Below are 22,477 nucleotides of genomic sequence, written 5' to 3' on the forward strand. Positions count from 1 at the left end.
ACCAAAGACAAATACTGCATGTATCACTTATATGTGGAATCTGTGTGTGTGTGTTGGGGAGGGGGAATGACAGAAGCCTGTGATTCATAGTCGATGCATTCTTTTAACATATCCTAAGAAAAAGCTGATGTGGATTCCTAAAACTTTTTTTAAGTTACAAATAAACTTTTGTGGGGAAAAAAAAGTTAGTCTAATTGTGCTTATTTTTGCTCAGTTATAAAATAATATGAAGTAAAATCTGTGGCCATGGCAATTTTCAAGTCATTTTTTAAACCTTTAATATGCATAGAAAGAATGTTCAGTTTCAGAAGTCATATGGGAAGAGTCTAATTTTTTTTTCATGTAATATTTTATGTACTTACCTCTCTGAAACACTCCAAAATTCATATGGCTATTGGAACTTTCCCAGTTAAAGTGCTGGTCAACACAATGAATTCCTAACAAACAAATGGGAATAGTGTAATGTTGATACTAAGATCTAATATTTCTCTTCACCAATTTTTCCTTCCTTCCTCTTCCTGTTTTTTATTTCATCATTATTCTCTTCTTCCTTACAACCTACTTTGCTCTCAGTCTTCCAGAATAGCTTCTTATTAGAAAGTTTCCCTCATAACTTGGGGCTGAAATTGCTGAACTTGGTTGAGTCATCCAAATTTATATGTCTTTATGGAATTAGAGGTTTATTTTGGGAAGGTTCTTTCTGTTACATTTTAATTTCACAGTGAGTAATCTGCTTTAATAGAAAAAAGCAGATTTTTTTGGTTTGGATATTGGAAAAATTATTAAAAGAAATTATAAAACTCTTAGGTCCAATCTTCCATCATCTCACATACACTCAGCTACCCTAGCTGTATTTCCACAAAAGAGAACTTCTGGAAGCTTACTTTCTGTAGAAACTGAACTGCAGAGTTTTAGATTCAGGAATACCAGGCACAGCAAAAGATGGATGTATTGGCCTATCAATAAAGTGATTCAGCTTATCTCTAAGAACTCTGGTTGGGAGGGCCTGAATGAAAATCTGTTTATTGAAAGATGCAATCCCCAGCTTCCTTCTCTTACCTTTTTCCAGAATATATTTTCTGATACAAAACCAGACATAAATTTTCCGAAGCAAAATTAGAATATAATTCTAGAGACACTGGAGGCAATTAAAGTAATTTGAAGATTAGAACAGGAGAAATTTTTTGATAAGAAAACATCTTCCTTGAGTAAAGACCTCAAGATTTCTAGATCATGCTGGACTGTTCTCTCAATCTTTTGTGAACCAACTTACTGTCTACCTCTAATGTAAATTTTCTTGTGTTATATTCTATACTATCTTTTAAAAATTTGTTTCTAGAGACAAAAGAAGAGAGATTATGACAATAAAGCACGTATTTGCAGGTAACAACAGAGCCCCGAAATACATGAAGCAAAAACTGATGAAATTGAAGGGAGAAGAAAAAGACAATTTAATAGTAATAGTTTGAGATTTCAATAACCAACTTTCAATAATGGATAGAATAAGTAGTATAAACATCACAAGGCAATAAAATATTTGAATAGTCTAAACAGACAGACCTAAATAGATTTTCCATCTATGTTCATGGATCAGAAGACTTGATATTATTAAAAATCAGTTATTCCCCAAATTGACCTGTTGATTCAATCCAGTCTTTACCAAAGTCCCAAGTAGGATTTATGCACAAATGGATAAGCTAATATGGAAATACAAATGACCCAGAGTAGCTACAGCAGTCTTGAAAAAGGAAGAAGTAGGAGGACTCACACTTCCAATTTCATAACTTACTACAAAAGCGACAGTGAAGTGTGGTTGCGGCATAAGGAAAGATATATGGAACCGTGAAATAGAATTGAAAGTTCAGAAATAAACCCTCAGGTTTATAGTAAATCAACTTTTCATAAGAGTGCCAAGACAGTTCTGTGAGGAAAAAGTCTTTTCAACAAATGATGCTAGGCAGCTGGATATCCATATATAAAAGAGTGAAGCTGAACCCCTACTTCATACCAAACACGAAAATTGACTTAAAATGGATCAAAAACCTAATTAAAAGAACTAAAACTATAAAACTTTAGAAGAAATGTAGGAATTAATCTTAATGACCTTGGGTAGGGCAAAGACTTCTTAAATATGACACCAAAAGTAGAAATGAAAAGGAAAAAAAGATAAATTGGTTTTTATCAAAATTTAAAACTTGTGTGCTTCAAAGAATGCTGTCAAAAAAGTAAAAAGATAACCCACAAAATTGGAGAAAACATTTGCCAGTCACATATATGATAAAGGATTTTTATCTAAAATATGTAAAGAACTCTTACAGATCTATAAGAGGTTAAGTATCTCAGTTCAAAAATAGGCCAAGCATCTGAATAGACATTTTTTCAAGGAAGATATATAAATGGGCACTAAGCACCTGAAAAGGTTCTCAGCTTACTAGCCATCAGGAAAATGCAAATCAAAACCACAGTGAGACACCACTTCACACCTGTTAAGCTGGCTAATGAGAAATGCCGTAACAAGTGTTCATGAGGATGTGGAGAAATTGGAACCCTCGTACACTTCTGGTGGGAATGTAAAATGGTGTATCTGCTTTGGAAGACAGTCTCTCAGCTCTTCAACATGTTAAATATGAATGTCACCATTCGACCTAGCAATTCTGCGCCTAGGTATATATTCAGGAGAAATGAAAACATCCATATGGATATTTATACATGGATGTTCATTGTAGCATTATTCCTAACAGTCAAAAAGTGGAAATAATCCAAATAGCCATCCACTAGTGAATGGTTAAACAAAATGCGATATAATCAAATAATGGAACATTTTTTAGCCATATAAAGGAGGAATGTACTGATACATGCTGTAATGTGGATGAACCTTGAAAATACTATCATAAGTGGAAGATGCCACTTACAAAAGGCCACTTAGTATTCATTTATGAAATATTCAGAGGCTTGATTAATGGTTTCTTAGGGTTGGGGGGTGTGGGTAGGAGGTAGGGTTGGGGAAGTGGGAAGTAACTGCTAATGTGTATGGGATTTGAGGGCATTGTTCATGAAAATGTCCTGAAGTTGATTGTGGTAATGCTTGTACAACTCTGAATATACTAAGATCCATTTAATTGTATGTTAGATGAGTGAATTTTATGGTAAGTTTTATCTCAGTAAAGCTGTTATTTTTTTTAAGGCTAAATAAATAAGCTGATTTTATAATGTTAGATTTTTTTTGCCTCGACTTTAACTTAAACCAATCTTAACTCAAAAACTCCCTACTCCTAAACCCTTATTTCTTATGATTTAATTGTTTTAGTTAATATCGAAGATGGCTACTTGTGTGGATTTTTGATCTTTGTTATATTTCCCTGTTCCCATTTAGCTATGTTTTTAACCATATTTTCTGACCAATTTTCTAATTTCTGTCTATTCATATTTTGTAAATAATATATAAGAGCATTTCGTCATGTCATTTACTATATCAAATAATGGCAGTAAGTATTAACTGATCTGTCAAATCAAGATATACTCTTGAAACTCACTGAGAGGAAATTTGGTGTAAATGGAACATGCATTACTCTAGGAACATGACTTTTGTCCTGTCCTCTTCCTCCACCTAATCTGTGTGTATATGCTATACATTAGTTGTCTAAACAAAAAAATTGGACCACAGATCAGTTTTCATCCATTCCCTTTTAGCTTACAGATTTTGCATGTGAGATTATTTTAAATTTAGTTTTTTAGCCAGTTGTATCTATCTTATTCTGTTAGAATAATAAATAATCATAAAAGCTGCTCTACAATAGACCAGTAATCCCAAACCAGTTGATCAGTGCCCCTGGTATGTTTGATACCATGGTTATAGTCTTCAGCCATGTTTCTTCTTTATCATAGTAGACAAGTGAGGAGAGATTTAAACAAATTTGCCATCCTGTATGTTCAGAAGGACTTCTCCACCAATTTTTTTCTGCCTTGTCTATAAACATACATCGTTATTTAGAACATTTCCTTTGGAAAAATGAAAAACTTCTCACCACAGAAACTGTGGAAATCCCCCCTTAGGTTGCCTGCTATGTAGAATAATGTGTGAGAGTCTCAATGAAATGGAGAGATTACAAATCTCTAGGCTTCTGTCAGCATTTGTTTTTAGTTTTGACATGTTGGTATTAGCATAGAGATTCCTTGATTTTCTGAGTGTTACTACCTTCAAAAGTCTTTTTGAAGTGTGTAACGTCAGAGTTCAACCAAAAGAACCATAAATCTGAATGATAATTTTTGGAGCTTAAGTACTTAGAAATCTAGATCTATAGATTATTTTATAATTTCTGTCATTTCTGCCCTTCTTGAACATGGTTACATTCACATACTTTCAACTTCCTTTTACTACAGTGTATCATTTTCCCAAAAGAAACTGAGGCATGTCACCTTGTCTCCTTAAGATCTTCTTTCCTTCATATTCAGCTGAGATATATAGATGAGTATGCTCTTCTAAAATTATTGACTACTTTGGGGTTTTAAGTTTTTCCATCAAGATGAATGTAGTTCTACAATATAAAGTGTAAAAGGCTTGGAGCAAAAATCAAGGTAACCAATACTTACAGGAGCTCAGTGGATGACAAATTACGATGAGGTTTTATCTTCATGACTGTCATTTCCTAACAGATGTAACATGAGAGAAATTTATATCAGAGAACTTTGCTATGTGTAAGACACTTACTTTCAACCATTTGAGAACTTAAAAATCTGTAACATACCCCTGTATCATTCTGAAAAGGATTTGAGGGTGACTGCTTCTGAAAGTAAAGTGCAGCTGAAGAGATTTATTTTTATGTTTTAGAGTTTTTTTAAAAGGTATTTCTTGTTGGTCTTGCATCTTGTACTGACTCTATAAATTAGCAGGCAATGGGAAGGACCCATCGTTGCAGTTGCACACATTCTCGTATATAGGACACAGGTGACTTTTAATTTCTAAGTTGATTATTAGTAAAAATAACAGTTTATAATAAAACAGCAATCTTGGTAAGAATGATAGAAAATATAGAAGTTACAGTGATAAAAGTTTTTAGAAAATATAAGAAAAAGGAAATACAAGGTTTTTAACAGCTTTATTGAGATCTAATTAACATAAAATAAACTGCATATACTTTAAGTGTACAATTTGGTAAGTTTTGATACTGTCATGAAGCTGTCACCGCAATCAAGACCGTTACCATGTCCATCACCCTGATAAGTTTCTTCCATCCCTTTTGTCTTGCCTTCCTCCCTCCATTCTCAAACAACCACTGGTCTCTTTTCTGTCACTATAGATTAATTTGCGTTTTCTAGATTTTAATATAAATGGACTCATACAGTATGTGAATTTTCTTTGCCTTATTTCTTTCTTAGTTTGAGATTTCTCATTGTTGTTGTATGTATATCAGTATTTGATTTCTTTTCATTGCTGAGTAGTAATTCCTTGTATAGGTAACACCATGATTTGTTCAGTTAGCTCATCTATTGGTGGACATTTGAGTTATTTACTGCTTAGGGATATTACAGATAATGTTGCCACAAACATTCACGTAAGTCTTTTTGTGGACACATATTTTATTTCTTTGGGGTAAATACCCAGAGGTGGAATAGTTGAATCATATGGTAGGTATATATTTAACTTTTTAAAAAACTACCAGACTGCATTTCACCAACCATATTTGAGAGTTCAGGTTCCTCCAAATTCCCACGAACACTTGACATTGTCAGTCTTTCAACAGGTGTGTAGTGGTATCTCATAGTTTTAATTTGCTTTTCCCTAGTAACTAATATATTGAGCATCTTTTCATCTTATTTACCATCTGTATCTCTCCTTTGATGAGGTATGTGTTCAAGTCTTTTGTCCAGTTACTTAATTGGGTTATGTATTTTCTTATTGTTGAGTTTGAGATTACTATATATTGTATATTGTAATACAGAATGTCTATATTAATATATAATATATCTTGATAAATGGTATAAGTCCTTTATTATACATATTCTGTGCAAAGATTTTTCTCCCAATCTGTGGCTTGTTGCTTTATTCTTTAAAAAATTTTTTTAAATAAGCATTATATATATTTAAGGTATACAACATAATTTTGGTATACATGGTGAAATGATTACTGCAGTCAAGCTAATTAGTGTTATCTCCTCAGTTACCAGTTTATTAACTGAAAATTAGCTCACTAGACTTATTTATCCTACATAACTGCAACTTTCATTCTTCTAACCATGCCTTCAAGAGCAGAAATTTTAAATTTTGATGAAATTTAGTTTATCATTTAACTCTTTTATGGATTGCGCCTTTACTGTCTTATCTACATACGAGTTTTTAAAGTTGAAAGTATCGTTATTCCATTCGTAAGAGTTCTATTGAAATGGTTTCTTATTAACTATAGTATAAGATGTTGTGCTGTCTTTTTTGCGTCTTGTGAGTTTAAGATTTTTCATTTAATTCAAAGGCTATCTTTCAATTAAAATTATAAAATGTAGACATAAGAACCACGTAATGTGCACGTTGGTCCCAGATTTATATTTGGACATTTATTTAAAATTTTTCTATGATCTTATTCAGTTCTTCAGTTTATCTTCAGGTTTTTTTTAAATTCAAGGGTTCTCAAAATGTAAGGTAGTTCTTGCCATAATTAGGTTCTGCTCTAAGCTGTCTGAAAGTTATTATTAAAGTATTTTTCCTCCTACCACTTTATTCACTGGGTGCAGCTAGCAAATAGATTTTGGGAAATAGAATCCAGAGAAAAAGGACTTGAAAGTACATATGCTATCACAAGCTTCTTTTCTCATAGAGAACAGATGGAAATTTTTTTTGAATGTTGACCAACTAGAAGGCAATTACAATTTGAAAACCTGCTCTGACTTGATAGTTTTCTAAACATTTTCTAATTTTAAGTTGTGAAGAGGAATGTTTTCTTAACTGAAAAGATTTTTAGTGAATAACCTTTTTTTTCCTCTTCAGTATTTCCACATGTGACACCAAAAGGAATTAATGGTATAGACTTCAAAGGGGAGGCAATAACTTTTAAAGCAACTACTGCTGGAATCCTTGCTACACTTTCTCATTGTATTGAACTAATGGTAAAACGTGAGGACAGCTGGCAAAAGAGACTGGATAAGGTAAGATTGATTTTTCTTCTTTTAAAAAAAAATCAGATTTTATTTGTTTTATGTACTGATTGAACTAAATTTAAACCAAACTAACTTCCTAGGGAAAAATACATTTGGTTAATCGAAAAAGGAGATGATACTACTCTGCTGAAACTTTGTGACCATCTTTTAAACTCATTTTTCTAATGAGATTCACCAGTTATGTATTGTGTTACTATACAGTATGCATTCTTGATTGGATTTTAACAAAGAAGTTTTTTTGTAATAATAATAATAGTGGTTTGGAACAGAAATGAACCATTTAACATTGCCCAGTTTTATTGTGTGATACACAAAACTGCATTTAAGTTATATGAACTAATAAACACCGGTCGATGAAGTTAATATTAACTCATTGCATTCATGACCATGTATATTTTCCAGGATCATTGTGATATCATTTAACATGTATTTTGTGTTCATCGAACATTTGCCTTTTGTTCACCTTTTCCCACTTCTGTTTAAACTGTATTAGTGATAGTAATATTACAATGTAAATCTTTAGTTTCAAGTGTGAAGTAGAATTCGGCTCAGTGAATTTTTTTAGTAGGAAAACTTTTGTTTGTAGTTTAACATTAGTAAAATGTTAGAACTAAAGCATACCTTAGGGAATTTAGTTCTAGTCCAATGCCATCATTTTATAGAAGCAGCAGCTGAGGCCCAGGTACTTGTTCAGAGGTGTTAAGTAGCAGAATTAGAAGAATTTTTCTCTTCCATATTTCAGCTCTGGATACTAGGGCAGATGTCAGTCAGAATCTTATCAATTGTTAGTGAGTCCTATTGCTTGCAGTATTTGAAGGTCTTATCAAATGTGAGTAGAACACTAAGGAAAGCAGTATCATCACTGCTGTAACGGTGGAATGGCTACAAGATTCGCATCGCACTGTATGTTTAAGAAGGTTCCCCATATTTAAAGAAAAGAGAATTGTTCAAAATTCTCAGGTACAGGTGAGAGTAAGCCATTGGCTAGTGTTTTATGTTTTTTTAAAACAAGCAATGAAAACGTTCGTTTAGGGTTCAGACACTTCATTATTTTTCTGGAATGGAACTCATCATCATCATCAAAGATTTCAACCATGGATCAAATTGAGTTTTTAGAAGATTCCCTGTACACACACACACACATACACACAAATGTGTTGAGAAAACAGAACAACCCTATAAATCCATTAGACAAGTTCAAAAGAATCTTTCAACTTGTCCACACTAGCTTGTTCAAAACTTTTTGGCAATTTCTCTTAAGCTCTCCTCCCTTCCATCTATTTATCCTTCACCAAAGTATTGTCATCTCCAATCATATACTCTACCATACTGCCTAAAAAAATTCATTAAAAATAAGACATGGCTTCACCATCTTTTTGGCAATCAGATTTCTCACTTGAACAAGGAGGTGGACTTGCCATTGTTTCCAATGTTGGTAATCTTACCCATGCTCTTCCTTTATTGGGTAGCAATATGTAGACCAAACCAAAGGATCTGTGAAAAAAGACTTCCACTGCACCACGTTTAACCAAGTAACAGCCTCAAAAGATGGCAGTATTAATTGAAATCTGCATACTGCTGTACTTTATAGTCCTCGTACAGGTCTATCTAATATATCTTACTCACCTTTTCCACCATAATTTTCTTCTCAGGGTTGATAGGGGACCCAGTTACATTTTACAGGAAACGTAAGTGTGTGTGTGCATACACAGTATATACACATGTATTCAGTGTGTGTGTGTGTACATACATACATGTATATACACACACCTATCCCCCTCTATAAAGACTAGGAAGTTCTTGAATGGAGAGAGTTATTAACAAACATGTCTTTTAGGTAGTTTCTATAATTGGGACAGAAAATAAAATAATAACTTAATATGGTTTAGTTGAAATTGTTGTTTTATTTAAGAAGTTTTTGTGTGTTTGCTGTATGCTAGACTCTTAAGTTAGAAATGAGGAAACAGTAATCAACAGGAAGTTCTCCTTCATGGAGCTTAAAATCTAATGAGAACAATTAAACAGATCATAGGTGATATAATAGCTAATTAATAGCTGTTTATGTAGCTTTTATATAGATTTCTAATATATGGTTATATTATATATATATACTATATATTATATAATACATATACATAAATAATAGATGTATATAATTTATACAAATCTCAATATATTAGATCTCTGGTTTTATGCATAATAGCTTTTATTTAGATTTCTAATATCAGTTCCATTGCTCTTATAGCTAAGTAGTTGAAAATTAATATCCTTTAGTGGTGACAATTTTTCCTGACTACTTGTAAAAAGAATTCCTTCTTTTATAGAAGTATGCTTAATTGTTAGGCAGTCATGTCCACGAAGACCAAAAATTCTAAAATTAAACAGTTTTAGTTCTTAACAGTGTTAGTAAGAGGAAACCTACCTATTCATTGAAGATGTTTGCTTATATTAATAGATTCACAGCTGTATAATTTCACATGTTTTTTTCACTTTCCCCAAAGTCTTTAATATTATTGCTGTTCTGTGTTTTCTTGTTTTGTTCATTTTTTAGCATACATACAGTGAAGTACATACAGTCTTAAGTGTACTGTTTAATGAGTTTTATACATAAGTATACTCCCCTATAACCACCACTCAGATCAAGACAGAACTTTTAGGGGGAGCATAATAGCTCAGGGGTAGAGTGCGTGCTTAACATGGACGAGGTCCTCGGTTCAATCCCCAGCATCTCTATTAAAAATAAAAAAGTAAACCTAATTATCCACTCCCCCTAAAACATAAGTTAAAAAAAAAAAAGATACAGGACTTGGATAGCACCCCAGAAGGTCTCCTCATGCCCCTTCCTAGTCCATACCATACCACCACCTCAAAGGGGACCACAGTTCTAACATCATCACAGATTGGTTTTGCCTATTCCTGAACAGCATGTAAATTGAATCATGTAAAATACATCCTTGTGTCTGGCTTTTTTTCCTCCCCCTCAACATGGACTGTAAGGTTCACTTCATCTTGTTACATTTAGTGGTAGTTTATTATTTTTTATTGTTCTATAGTAGTATTGTTGTACAGTTCATTGTATGATTAATTTTCATTGTATGACGTCAATTTGTTTATTCCTTTTTCCTGCTGATGGACATTTAGCTCTTTATATTTTGGCTGTGTATATAAGGGCATAAAGCTGCTGTGAGCATTCTTGTACATATCTTTTGGTGGACATATGCACTTATTTCTCTGGGCATATACCAAGCAGTAGAATTATTGATGCATTGCATATATGCTTAGCTTTAGTGGATATAGGGAAAAAATTTTCCAAAGTGGTTATATCACTTTATACTCCTACCACCAATAGGTGAGAATTCTAGTTGCTTTTCATCCTTGACAACATTTGGTATTGTCCAGTTTTTGTGGGTGATTGTTTTTTAATTTTAGCCAATCTAGTGGGTTTGAAGTCCTAGTTTTTCTTCAGTACACAAAAATCAGTTAATCTTTGGGCCTGATGAATTAATTCATTGATTTGCACTAGCTTTAATTCAGATAGGGTGTTTGGAAGTAGGTAAGCTCTGTGTGAGTTCAGTGTGAACTTTAATTTAGCCTTTAAGTGTTTGAACTAAGGGAATAAAGGCATTAGGTTCTGTATAAGCTTGTTGGATCTTTATCAGATTTGACTTAGTGCAGCCCATTGTTGTAAAAATAAGTTTGAAATCAGTGCCAAGGCCAGCCTTTTTCTCTTAAGTTTTGACCTTGGATCTTTTGGCAAACTCTTAGAGCTACAGACCTTATCTATAAAAGGAGAGTATTAAAGTAGTAATCGAAGCTCCTTTTCAGCTCTAAAATAATTTTAACCAGCAGTGGGAAAGTGTAAGAAATTTATCTTTTAGCACTTATTGATTCTACCAATTATTGACTTATTTTCTTCCTGGCATCCATTATTTGCATTTTTTTCTCTGTAACAAAATTAATTGTTGTATGCATTTCTCTGGTGCTAATTTATCTTTTTAATTTTTTTTAAAGTGTAGACTCTTCAGTAGTTATTTGATCTATTTAAATATATAACCTGTCAATAAGGTGATCTTAGTGATGATTTAAATGTTAGCTTATGTGTGATATATAGCCCAGAGAAGTGTTTTCTTGCGCAGAATAATACTCATTTTTCAAAAGAGTGGTGTTATTTTGTCCAAAATCTGAAATTTTGATGAAATGCAGAGAAAATCCTCATTTCACTTGATAAACTTTTCACTTGCTATGTTTTGTTTTTTTAAACAGGAAACTGAGAAGAGAAGAAGAACAGAGGAAGCATACAAAAATGCCATGACAGAACTTAAGAAAAAATCCCACTTTGGAGGACCAGATTATGAGGTATGAAATTATATGATCTTAGAAAGAGAAACTCATAGGACATACATATATATATTTATATCACAAAATGATTAATTTTTATATAATACTTTTATAACCTTTAAATATCTTAAATATTTCATAATGTATATATGGTTGGCTTACTCTGAAACAGACTTGTTTTTTTATTGCCTGTGAAGTTTAGTATAGCCTTTAAAAGCCTCATTACTGGGCCTGTCCACTTTATAGGATAAGTTTTCGTCTCCCCTGTGAGGATAATACTTATTGATATTACCTTCTAACGTCATCATCATCATTATCATTATTATTATTATTTTAATAAAAACAATCTACAGAGGAAAAACCTGAGAACTTTACAGGCAAAAGATTTTAGTCTCTACTATATACTATGAGGTCTTATCCATAGCAGGGTATGAACTGTTCTAATTGCCTTGCTTTTATGTTTGAAAAATATCTGAAACCAACTTCTTTCCCCTTTTAGTTATTTGTTAAGCAGTTAGTAAATTCTGCTTCTCCATATTCACATGTATATATTAAAATTTTATATACTGTTTTTCTGTGATATTTCTTTAAAGAAAAACAAGTGTAAGTTATATTTGGTAATTATTATTAATGTTGTTGATATTCCAGAAATGTACATTTGAAAAATGAAGTGACAAGGAGTGTCATTGAAACAGAAGTAGAATGATAAAAAGTTAAATTATATTTAAGAAAGTAAAAGAAAAATTTCTTGCCATTTTTATTCTATAAAGGAAAAAAAGATTTGCTGTTGACAGTGTTTTTATGTTGGAACTGATTTCCAACTGTTAAAATCCATAGTATGAGCCTCGAGTGGTAATATTTTAAAATTACTAAGTTGTCAATGCATTCCTTCTAGAATGTGTAAAAATTATGTAATTAACTATCCTCTGAAATTTTAAAAGTCTGGATTGCTGAAATGTAAGCTATTACAACTTTAATTTTTATTCTGAAGCTAAGCAGATTGTTTTGCTATTTTAGGTTTATTTTGGGGGGAACTCTAAGCTTTTTAAAATTACCCTACTATTTTTTCATATTGTAAATAAGATTTTCATTAGAAGATTATAGAAAATCTGTCTTTTTAATTTAATAATACGTGGTGCCTCTGTATGTCCCACTAGCAGTATGTAAGTATAATGTTATATTTGTTTATCTCCACTTTTGTCAACACAGGTTTTATTTCAGGGGAAGGGAGCAGGGTGGAGGGAAGAGGGTTCTTGTGCTAAGTATATGTGTTTGTTAGCTTCTCATTTTTTTTTTTTGAAATTGCTGTATTTATGTGATTTAGGCTTTCTTTAAAAAATGTTTATTGGTCATTTGCATTTCTTTAATGACTCAAGTCCATGTTCCTTGAAATTTTTATTTTTAGGATTTAGTGTTCTTTTCCCCTCTATTGATTTAGAAAATGTGTAGGATTGGCTTTTCATTTCTCAATTATTTTCTTACTTTTATAGTTTTTAAAAAATCTTTTTGATTGTTGGTTTTGCCATATAAAAAGTCTTATACTTTCATGTAATTAACTCACAGTTTTTTGGAGATATTTATCTCTACATTTGTTACCATGTTTTAAAAAGCATTCTTTTGTCCACCTAAAGAAGTAAACTGAGGCATGCTCAAATGACCAAAATGAGTTTATTTGGGAATAGCAAGGAATTGAAATTTGGGAGGTGCGTGCAGTAAAAAGTTACAGGCAGTCCTTTTGATGGTTTGGGACTGGCTATATTTTTGAGCAAGGAATGCAAAGACAAGGAGAGTCCGGCCAGGGTCCAAGCAGTAAGTTCATTGTCTTGAGGATGAGGGGACATTCTTGGCAGATGGTCATTGGTCAGGAGACAAGACTCGGTCTTCTGTAGATCAGACATTTACAGGAAATCATTTTCTCAGTTCTTAAGTTTCATTCTTCAGAGGGCACATGCATGAGATTCTCCAATTCACATCCTCCAGTTCCATTTTAGATTGAAATCCTTTCATATACTACTTAAAATAATTGTCTGTATTTTCTTTCCTTTTTTTTTTTAAATAGTCTCTTCTAAATATATCAATACATCTGGATTTTTAAAAATTACAGTGGAATGTAAGAATCTGTATTTTGTTCCAGTGGCATTTGTTGAATAAAACCATCCTTCCCCCTACCCCATTTGAAATGCACCTCTCTCACTTTTAATGAAGAAAACAGGAGTACTTCATTTTATTTCTTGCTATCTCCCTGTTGACAACAAATTAATGAGTTGATCTAAGAAAGAAATGGAAAATTGTATTGGAGCCAAATTGAGTATTACAACCTGGGAACAGCATCTTAGAAAGCTCAAAGAACTCATGCCCATTAGAAGTCAAAGCACAGTTATATAAGTTTTTTGAGACAGAGGGCTGTACATCAAATGTATGTACATCAAATGTACATCAGTCATATTACTGACAGTTTACACAATTCAGTTCTGTAGGTACAAAGTGGTAGATCATTTGACTCCTTACAAGGTCAAGAAGGAAAGTTATGTTTTAAGGAGTTATCTTGTTGATGCTAGGAGAATGTTGCTTTCTAGGGTTGAGCGGGTATTTCTGACATTGCGAGAGGCTTGATTGATGCATATTGCAAATACACGGTACACAGTAGAGAGGAAAGAGGATGCCAGAAGGCAGAGAAAATTTGTTTATGTTTAAATTTTTCTTGTCTTGCCATAAAATACATTTTATTTCACAATTTCCCTTTTTTGATCATTAATCTTTTGATTAAAAGCATTAGGTGATCAAATGTTTTTGGTCCCTCTATGCCAGAGTGGTTCTATGTTGTCCTATAGAACTTAAGCCAGTTTTCCTCACATGTGTGTTGTGTATGCCCATTATGTTATAGAGAACTACAGATGTGATCTATAGTTTCAAGTTGTGTAGACATTCATTATCTTAGTATGAGCAGGTGACACACTGCATGAAAGGCAAGAAATTATATCACCATATAAGTTCACAAACTGTAATTAAAATTGCCAATTGGACCAGCAATGTCATTAGCAAAGATTTAAACCAAGATCCTCATGAATCAAACCATTTTCCTAGTATTTCCTCTAAACTGGGAAGAGGATCGTTCAGACTGGAAATATGACTTCATGTGTCATAAGATAAGTTAACAAATACCGTGGCTAAATAAGGTCACACCACTGGAAAACTGATACAAACCAACATGCTCATATTAGGGTTGAAATCACAGATTGACAAGGGCTGTTTCCAAGGCTAACCATTAGTGACCTTGGGTCCAAAGAAAAGCAGTTATGTATCTTCCTAACCAACCTAGGGAGAGCCAAGGTCATAAACTTGTTCCATAAATCTGTTGAGTCCTGTTAGGAGCTACCAAATATTCACATCTAGTGAAAAGGACTATTTGTGGCCAGGTTCAGGACAGGCATCATTAACTGGCCGTGTAAGAGGGTCTCACTTAATGTTATTGGTGGTAACATTAGCTTGCATGGTGCTTGAATTTGTTTCTTTCACAATAAAATTTCTGAGGGCCATCTAGTTAGAGCCTTGGAGAGAATTCTACCAAGGCAACCTGGGAGTACTAGACATAGTACTAGACATATTTGGCCACAAACCCAGTACTTGGATTGATTTTTTTTTGAAACTTGGGAATGATTGAACCCCAAAAAAGAAATACATTTGGTTCATCAGCAAAAGTGTGAGCACAAAAATGAAAAAGAAAAGTATGAGCATTTGTCAAAGTAATCAATATTCAGGCTGGTTTAGCATCTTGGGTAAGCTTTCTACTTCCGATGTCATCATCTTCTCATCCTGGTCTGGTAGTGCCGGTCTTTGTTCAAGTGGAGTGTGAGAAACAGGGGTTGCAATTGATTCAGGAGAGAAGGCCTGATAAAGTCCCTTCCAGTGTGGCTGTAAAGAGTCCTTTATCTGATGTCTTTTCCAGTATGAGTAATCTGGTTGCAGATCATGGCACATCTGATGTTCATCCAAAGTTAGATTACTGTGATAAGCTTCAGAAACAAACTTAGAGTATCCTTTTAATAACTAAACTTTACAATAGTATAACAACAAAGAACTATCTGGGAAGTGAGCCTTAGGCAGTAGTAAATACAAACCTCACTAGTGTTTAATACCCACTGAAACATAATCTTTTTCTCTATAATTACCCTGATTTCTACCAAATATAGCCAAATAAAGATTAATTTGTTTGGAAAGTGTCTGGTAAATTGACCACATGGGCTCTTTACATTTGCTGTGCTGGAACTTTCTAAGAAATCTCAGATTGAACTTCTTTTAAAAAAAAAAAAAAAAAAACCTCTCAAGCCCTGGAAAGCCACACCAGGGGCATGTCACAGATTCCTCCTGTCATCTCTGTAGATTTGAGTGATAGATTTGGGTGAACTCCTCTCTTCTCAAGGTCCCCCAAATACCTTGAGATTCGTGTGCTTGTTAGGAGTGGCCTTCCTTATATACCTGAGAAAACTGCTAGGAACCTAAGAGTTTCCAAATTCTGAAGTAATTAAGTTGAAAGGAAACATAAATGTTTTAATTCTACACACAAAGGTATAATTTAAAGGTTTCCATGTATCTGGAAAACATAGATTAAAAGCCAGTAATATTTCAGATAAAAAAACAAAAGTTATAACCATACTTATAAGTTCACTTACTCTTATGCAGATAATCCTTGATCTTAATCTTCTATTAACAATTTTATGAAGCTATCAGGTTTTCCATCAGAATTCTTCAATTTCTTACCCTGTTTAGCAATATGATCTGAAAGTTATCAGAAACCTATACTTGTCAAAAAGTCCTTTCTGTGAATCTCATTGAAGATGAAGCATTTTTGCAAAAACATCAGAGTAAAATAGTAATTATCCATAAATGACAAAAGACAGTAATTTAAAAGTCAAGGTTAAAGACCTGATTGCAATGCAATTGACAAATAAACTTGGTTACTACTGTGACATACAACAATTTATGATAATTACTAGAATTATGACTGATACCATTTTACCAGGACATATGAGATATTTAGGAGTTCCATATAATTTCTAGAATATCTCTATTAGTAATATTTACCCATATGATACAATCTAAAAGTCTTATCACCACTCATTTGACAATGCTTCACATGTAATTTAACATACCAAACAAGTCTGATTGGTTAAATATTCCTCTCTGAGATGGAGAAAAAAAATATTTTGAGGTGTTCCAGGAACCCTTTGGGAAACCTTAAAGTTAACTAGAGATCAGATGAACTTTATTTAGAATTTGATCTTTGTAAAATAAAGTTTGTCAAAAATATCAAAAAAAAGTTTCAAAACACCTGGCAAATAGAATCATAGGTCACTGTGAAACAATACCCATTCTTTTAACCAAAATGACAGTAAAAGATCTCAAAAGTTGTAATAAATCACTTAAAGACAAAGAAATTCACAGTCTGTTATCAGAAGCAGCTTGATACTTTAAGAATACTTTGTGTTCTTAGAAAACTAAATTCAGATTTTGTACCACTTTACCTTTAAAATTTATTTTGTTAATTAAATTCAGTCTTACCTGAGCCAGTCCTGACCACGTATAAAACTCTTTTCTCAGTGTTCCTTTTCCTCAGACCTTCTACAGCTTTCTGTATGCATATTGTTTTGTCCTTTTTCTTTTCCAGCTCTAGGATAAAACTATCCCTTTTTTCACTTTGAAAAAAAAATGCATTTCCATTTCTGATACGTTCTTTCACTGAAAACAGGATTCTCATTTTCCTTGTTGAAATATTTCCTTATTATTTTGTAGCTTTAGTTACATATATTATAATTCTTAACCTTAAAACCTAGTTTCTAGTAAAAACTAAAAAGTAAGCAATTATGAACTGTCATTTTACATTACTGTGGATTGGCAGGCTTATAAATAACACTTATGGTTTCTAGGAAACATGCACTTTCTTACAGAAAATGTCTTAGTGGGCATCAAACATATTAATGCTCCTAAATATCTTTAGTTTCACTAAGAAAAGAAGCCTATGTTCAATAATTAATGTCCCAGTATCTTACCTGGAAATGATCTGAGTATTCAGTGGATTCCCATTATTTAAGTTAATTTAACACAACTATGAACTTTCAGCTTACAAAAATCTGGAAAGAGTATTTTATATTTTAGATAGACAATCCCAAAACAGCTATATCTAAAGAGTTAAAAACGTTTGTCATATTGTTATTTTTTCTTGCTAACAAACTTTGTACCAGGAGTAATAATATTTTATTTGACTTCTGGTAAACCTAGGTACAATAAAAGTATTATACTTAATATTGATCACTCTAAAGGCATATCTGTATTAATTAAACCAACAAGCTTAAACTAGTTTTAAAACCAGATAGTAATTCAATACCAAATATTTCCTAAATCACATAAACCTGAAATTCATTCTGGCCAGTTTCTTTTATATTTTTGAGTATTTATATAAGCACTTAATTTCCTTTAAGCCAATTAAGTGGAGCTCTTGTTACTGAAGAAAAAAGTTCAAGTGCTGGATGCACAGTGAAGCCAAACAAACCAAAACATTGGAGTTTGGAGCAGAGAAAGGTTTATTGCAGGGCCAGGCAAGGAAAATGGGTGGCTTGTGCTCAGATTTTGTGGGGGAAAGTTTTTATAGGCAAAATCTGGGGTAGGGGCTGCAGGGTGTGTGACTTTCTTCTGATTGGTTGGTGACGAGGTAACAGGGTGGAATCTTGTTCTGAGCCTGAAGTTACTACCCTCCACCTGGATGAGGGCTCAAAGATAAATTATTATGTATACTCCTTGAGGAGGAACCAAGACCCTGCCCCAAGGCTGCACTGTTGTCTCTTGACTGTTACTCCCTTGTCTCTGCATTCCCTCCCTTCCTTGATTAGCAACTGTTTGAATCTGCCCTTTGGAACTCAGAGAAGGTCAAGGACGCCTATTTCCAATAAACAGGAAATGGGGGACACAGAGAGGATTTATACCAGGGGGGACCTCACATGCAGGTCCTGTTCTGTTTCTCTCTTGTACAAATTAATTTTGGCAGTACCACACATCTACAACACACATACATAGATAACGAAGAAACACACAGACACAGAGACCCCATAGTTCCTATTTCAAAGTTTAAGGCAGGAATCAGGTGCAACCATATAAAAAGCAGTTGGGACAAATCAGTCACCTGTCTAGATGTCTAAACCCTTTTTGCTAATATTTATGGAGAAGATTTGTTTGTCTTTGACAAATCAAATACCTAGTTAATCTGCCCTGTTTTTCTGAAATTTGCATTTTAAAAAGGTAACAGAGATAAGGGTTCCTGGAGAAGACCAAGTAGAACATTTGTATCTTAAAGATATAGGAAGAGAAAGACAAGTTCCTCATAGAATAACTTTGTCCCCTTAAGGCCAGAAAAAGATTTTTTCTCATTACTTAAGCCTCTTAAGATAAATAGGGGAAGTTTGGGGAGTGGTAAAGCGATTGGTAGGCTTTGGTTTGTTTCTGGAGCCACACCTCTGAATGGATAAAGACTAGATTTGAAAAATAAGGACACTATTTTTGTTTTTTGTTGTTGTTGTTTCTTTTTTTCCTCAAAGAATTGGGTGGCCACCTCAATGATGTTGAAGGACTCACATACTCGTTCACCTACCTTGGACTGTTTTACTTTCCCTCATTTAGCTTAGGGGAGAATGCACCTCTCCCCACCCAAAAAAAATCTACCAGGCCCCGAATATCAGCTATGGTCATTCTAGTCAGACTAGTGACCTCCTATCTTGGTAATCCATTTATGAATACTTTTGAGGATTCTCCCTGGGTTTAAGAATTAACTTAACTGTGGTCCTCAGGCCTTTGATCTGAAGAGAATTTCCTACAGTCTCACCTGGTCCCATGTCTAGAGGTAACTGTTTAAAGAGTGTCTTCTGAGAGGAAAGGCAATTTAGACAAAAAATAACTAGAATTGAGTACTGAAAGAAGGATGGAGGTGATGCAGGAAAAATGAATATGGGGCATGAGGAGGGCCATGTCCCAGGCTTCCGTTGAGCCCCTGGGACGTGCCCTGCCAAGTGTGGGTCCTTGGCCTTGCACAGGAAAGAATTCAAGAGCGAGACACAGTTGAGTAAAGGTAGATTTATTTAGAGAGATACATCATCGAAAGGCAAGAGATAGTCCACGAAGTGTGGGGGTTGGGTGCTCACGTTAGCGTAAAAGTAGGTACACATTCCATAAACAGAGTGCAGGCCTGTCTCTGAAAGGGGAGAGAGAAAGAGGCCCGTGTGGGGCAGTGTTGCCAGTTTTTATGGGCTTCGCAGCTTCATATGCTAATAAGTAGAAGGACCAGTCTGGCTAGCCTAGGAAAGGGGCTGGGATTCCCAGGAAATTGGCCATTTCCCACTCTTTAACCTTTTGTGGCTAGCCTTGGGACTGCCATGATGCCTGTGGGCATGTTATTCATCATGCTAATATGTTACAGTGAGCATATAATGAAGCTTAAGGAAGTCAAATCTCCCACCATCTTGAGCCTCAGGGCCTACTGGGGGTTGAATCTTTAGCCATCCTGGTGTTAATTGTTGTGTTGTTCCTTGAATGGCTGTGCCTTGCTCCCTTCCTGTCTCAGGGAAGCAGTAATTAAAATTTTAGATACCTCTTAAACCATTAATCTTTCATTAGCCTTCTACAACAAATCTTTCATTGAGGCCATTTTGAAATTTTGAAGCCTTTTGGGGCTTCTGTATACCGATTAAAATAGGTACAGTAGTTTAAGATGAGCGCTCTCTAAATGTTAACAATTTGGTAGACTTTCAAATTCAAAGGATCCAAGAAGCTAGCTGTAGAAATATTTTTCCCTGCTAGTATAATTTCAGAAAAGAGAAAAAACTCTTCCCACTGTTTCGAGTAGACTCTTAAGGCACAGATCCAGAAGATTGCCACTTTAACTGTGAGCAAAAATCAGTTTGGTTATGCCAAAAGTATCATATCTTGGCCACTTCAGGGACTGATTACCTTTAGTTCCCAATTAAGTACTTGCACGCATACATAAACCCAGATGGTATTTCTGTAGGTGACTGTCCATCAGGGAGCTGTTTGCCCTTTGAGACACAATCTCCCATGATTAATTTCATAGCCTAATTCAGATGTGGGGTATGAGATATGATCTGAACAACTTTCTGAGGACAGTGTGGTGGATCGAATGTGTGCAGCTTCTGAGTCTGGCTCCCCAAGGAGTTGCCCTTGGGCTGGTTGCCTCCTTTTACATGGCTTGATTTCTCTCTGTGACAGCGTAAAACATCCTTGGGTGCTCGGGGCACTAGGTGATCAGCTCTGTCTTGCAACCTGGACAAGCAGTATTTACTTAATGGTTGTAGTGGGTCTCCCTTGTTCTTTAGAGCTGAATAATTCAGTCTTTCATTTCACTAGCAAAAGCTTTGTTCAGACCATATATCAACTCTTTTTTTATTTTTCCAGTTTCAGCTAAATTTAACAAACTCAGCCACCTCTATTTCCATGGGCCGCTTGCCCAGACCCTCTACATCCTGCCTAGGAAATGCACTGGTATGCCTTAAGACTCTGAGTCTTGGGGGGATGGTATAGCTCAAGTGGTGGAGTGCATGCACAGGGTCCTGGGTTCAATCCCCAGTACCTCCTCTAACAATAAATAAATAAATAAACAAAGTAATTACCTCCTCATACCCCCCCCCAAAAAACTAAAGAAAATGAAAAAGATTCTGAGGCTTAAGTGAAACAGCTCGAATTAAAATTTGGGGGATCATCACTCAAATGAGATCCAGATGTTAGGAGAACTCACTGGAACACCTGAGGAGTACTGAGAAGCTCATTGGGCCCATGTTGATACTGAACGCTGGTTCCTGGTACACTTCAGTGGGCATCTCTGATATCCTGCTGGCTGTGCTATGCATGTCAATAAAAAATTAATCAGTCAGTATGAGAAAGAAATGGAAAATTTTATTCGAGCCAAATTGAGGAAAACTGTTCTGCCCATTAGACGTCAAAGCACAGTTATGTAAGTTTTTTGAGACAGAGGGCTGTGTGTCAAATGAAGTATTATTGACAGTTTACACAATCCAGTTCTGCAAATACCAAGTGGTGGGTCATGTGACCCCTTACAAGATCCAGAAGGAAGGTTATCTTTTTATGTCTTGTTGATATGAGGAGAATGTTGCTCTTTTGGTTTGGGCAGGTATTTCTGCCTTTGGGGGAGGTTTGGTCAAGATAAATAATGCAGATATGCAGTACACAGTAGAGGGGAAAGAGGAGGCCATAGGGCAGAGAAATTCTATTTATTTGAATTTTTTTTGTCTTGCCATAAAAAATGAATTCTATTTCACATCCCTGTGGTATCAAGTTATACATTTCTTAAATAAACTAGGGTCTGTTTTTAAATTTTTGTTCCCTTTCTTTTGGAGTTTTAAACCATCTATATTTGCTTGTATCCATACTACATTTGCATGAATTTTAGACACTAATTCAAAATATGACTTTATTTTGGTTCTTGTCAGGCATTCATAATATTCTAGTTATTGAACAAATTTGTCTTTCATCTGTAGTCTCAAATAATTTTATCATTTTAAATCCATTCCTTAAGACTTAACTGTAATGTAAGACACTGCTAGGCATGGGTAACATTGCAAGGAATAAGGCAAACAAGAATCCTGCATGAGGGCCTTAGCGAGTGTGTAATGGGAACATAAAGTAGTTAACAGGCAGTTAGAACAAGGTATGTTATAAAACATTTAACACTGGGAGGATGTTGAGTCAGTGGTGGCTTCCATATGAAGTAACAGATGAGCTAAAACCTTAAGTAGGCTGAGTATATGTTAACCGGGTGAACAGCCTAGAAAGTGTTTGCTTGTAGGGACTGTGAAGAAAAACATTTGGAGACCAGAAGCAAAAGAGCATTTAGCCACAGGGGAAAGTAAAGAAAGCACTTATCTGTGGAGAGTGGAGCTGATCAAGAGCAGAGAGTGGCCTGACTGGCCAGAAAGGT

At 34.4% G+C, this 22,477-nt stretch overlaps 1 protein-coding gene across 2 annotated transcripts in view; it reads left to right on the forward strand.

Moving 5' to 3' along the window:
• The window catches only part of CERT1 (ceramide transporter 1), a 117,084-nt gene that overhangs the window by 68,541 nt on the left and 26,066 nt on the right, over positions 1-22,477 (forward strand). For both annotated transcript variants that reach the window (XM_015245598.3, XM_006197586.4), the window contains 2 exons: positions 6,977-7,134; positions 11,410-11,502. In XM_015245598.3, coding sequence (XP_015101084.2) covers positions 6,977-7,134; positions 11,410-11,502 — 251 coding nt within the window. The remainder of the gene's footprint in view (positions 1-6,976; positions 7,135-11,409; positions 11,503-22,477) is intronic.

This window comes from Vicugna pacos, chromosome 3 (genome assembly GCF_048564905.1).
Source record: "Vicugna pacos chromosome 3, VicPac4, whole genome shotgun sequence".
In the NCBI taxonomy this organism is placed as follows: Eukaryota; Metazoa; Chordata; class Mammalia; order Artiodactyla; family Camelidae; genus Vicugna; species Vicugna pacos.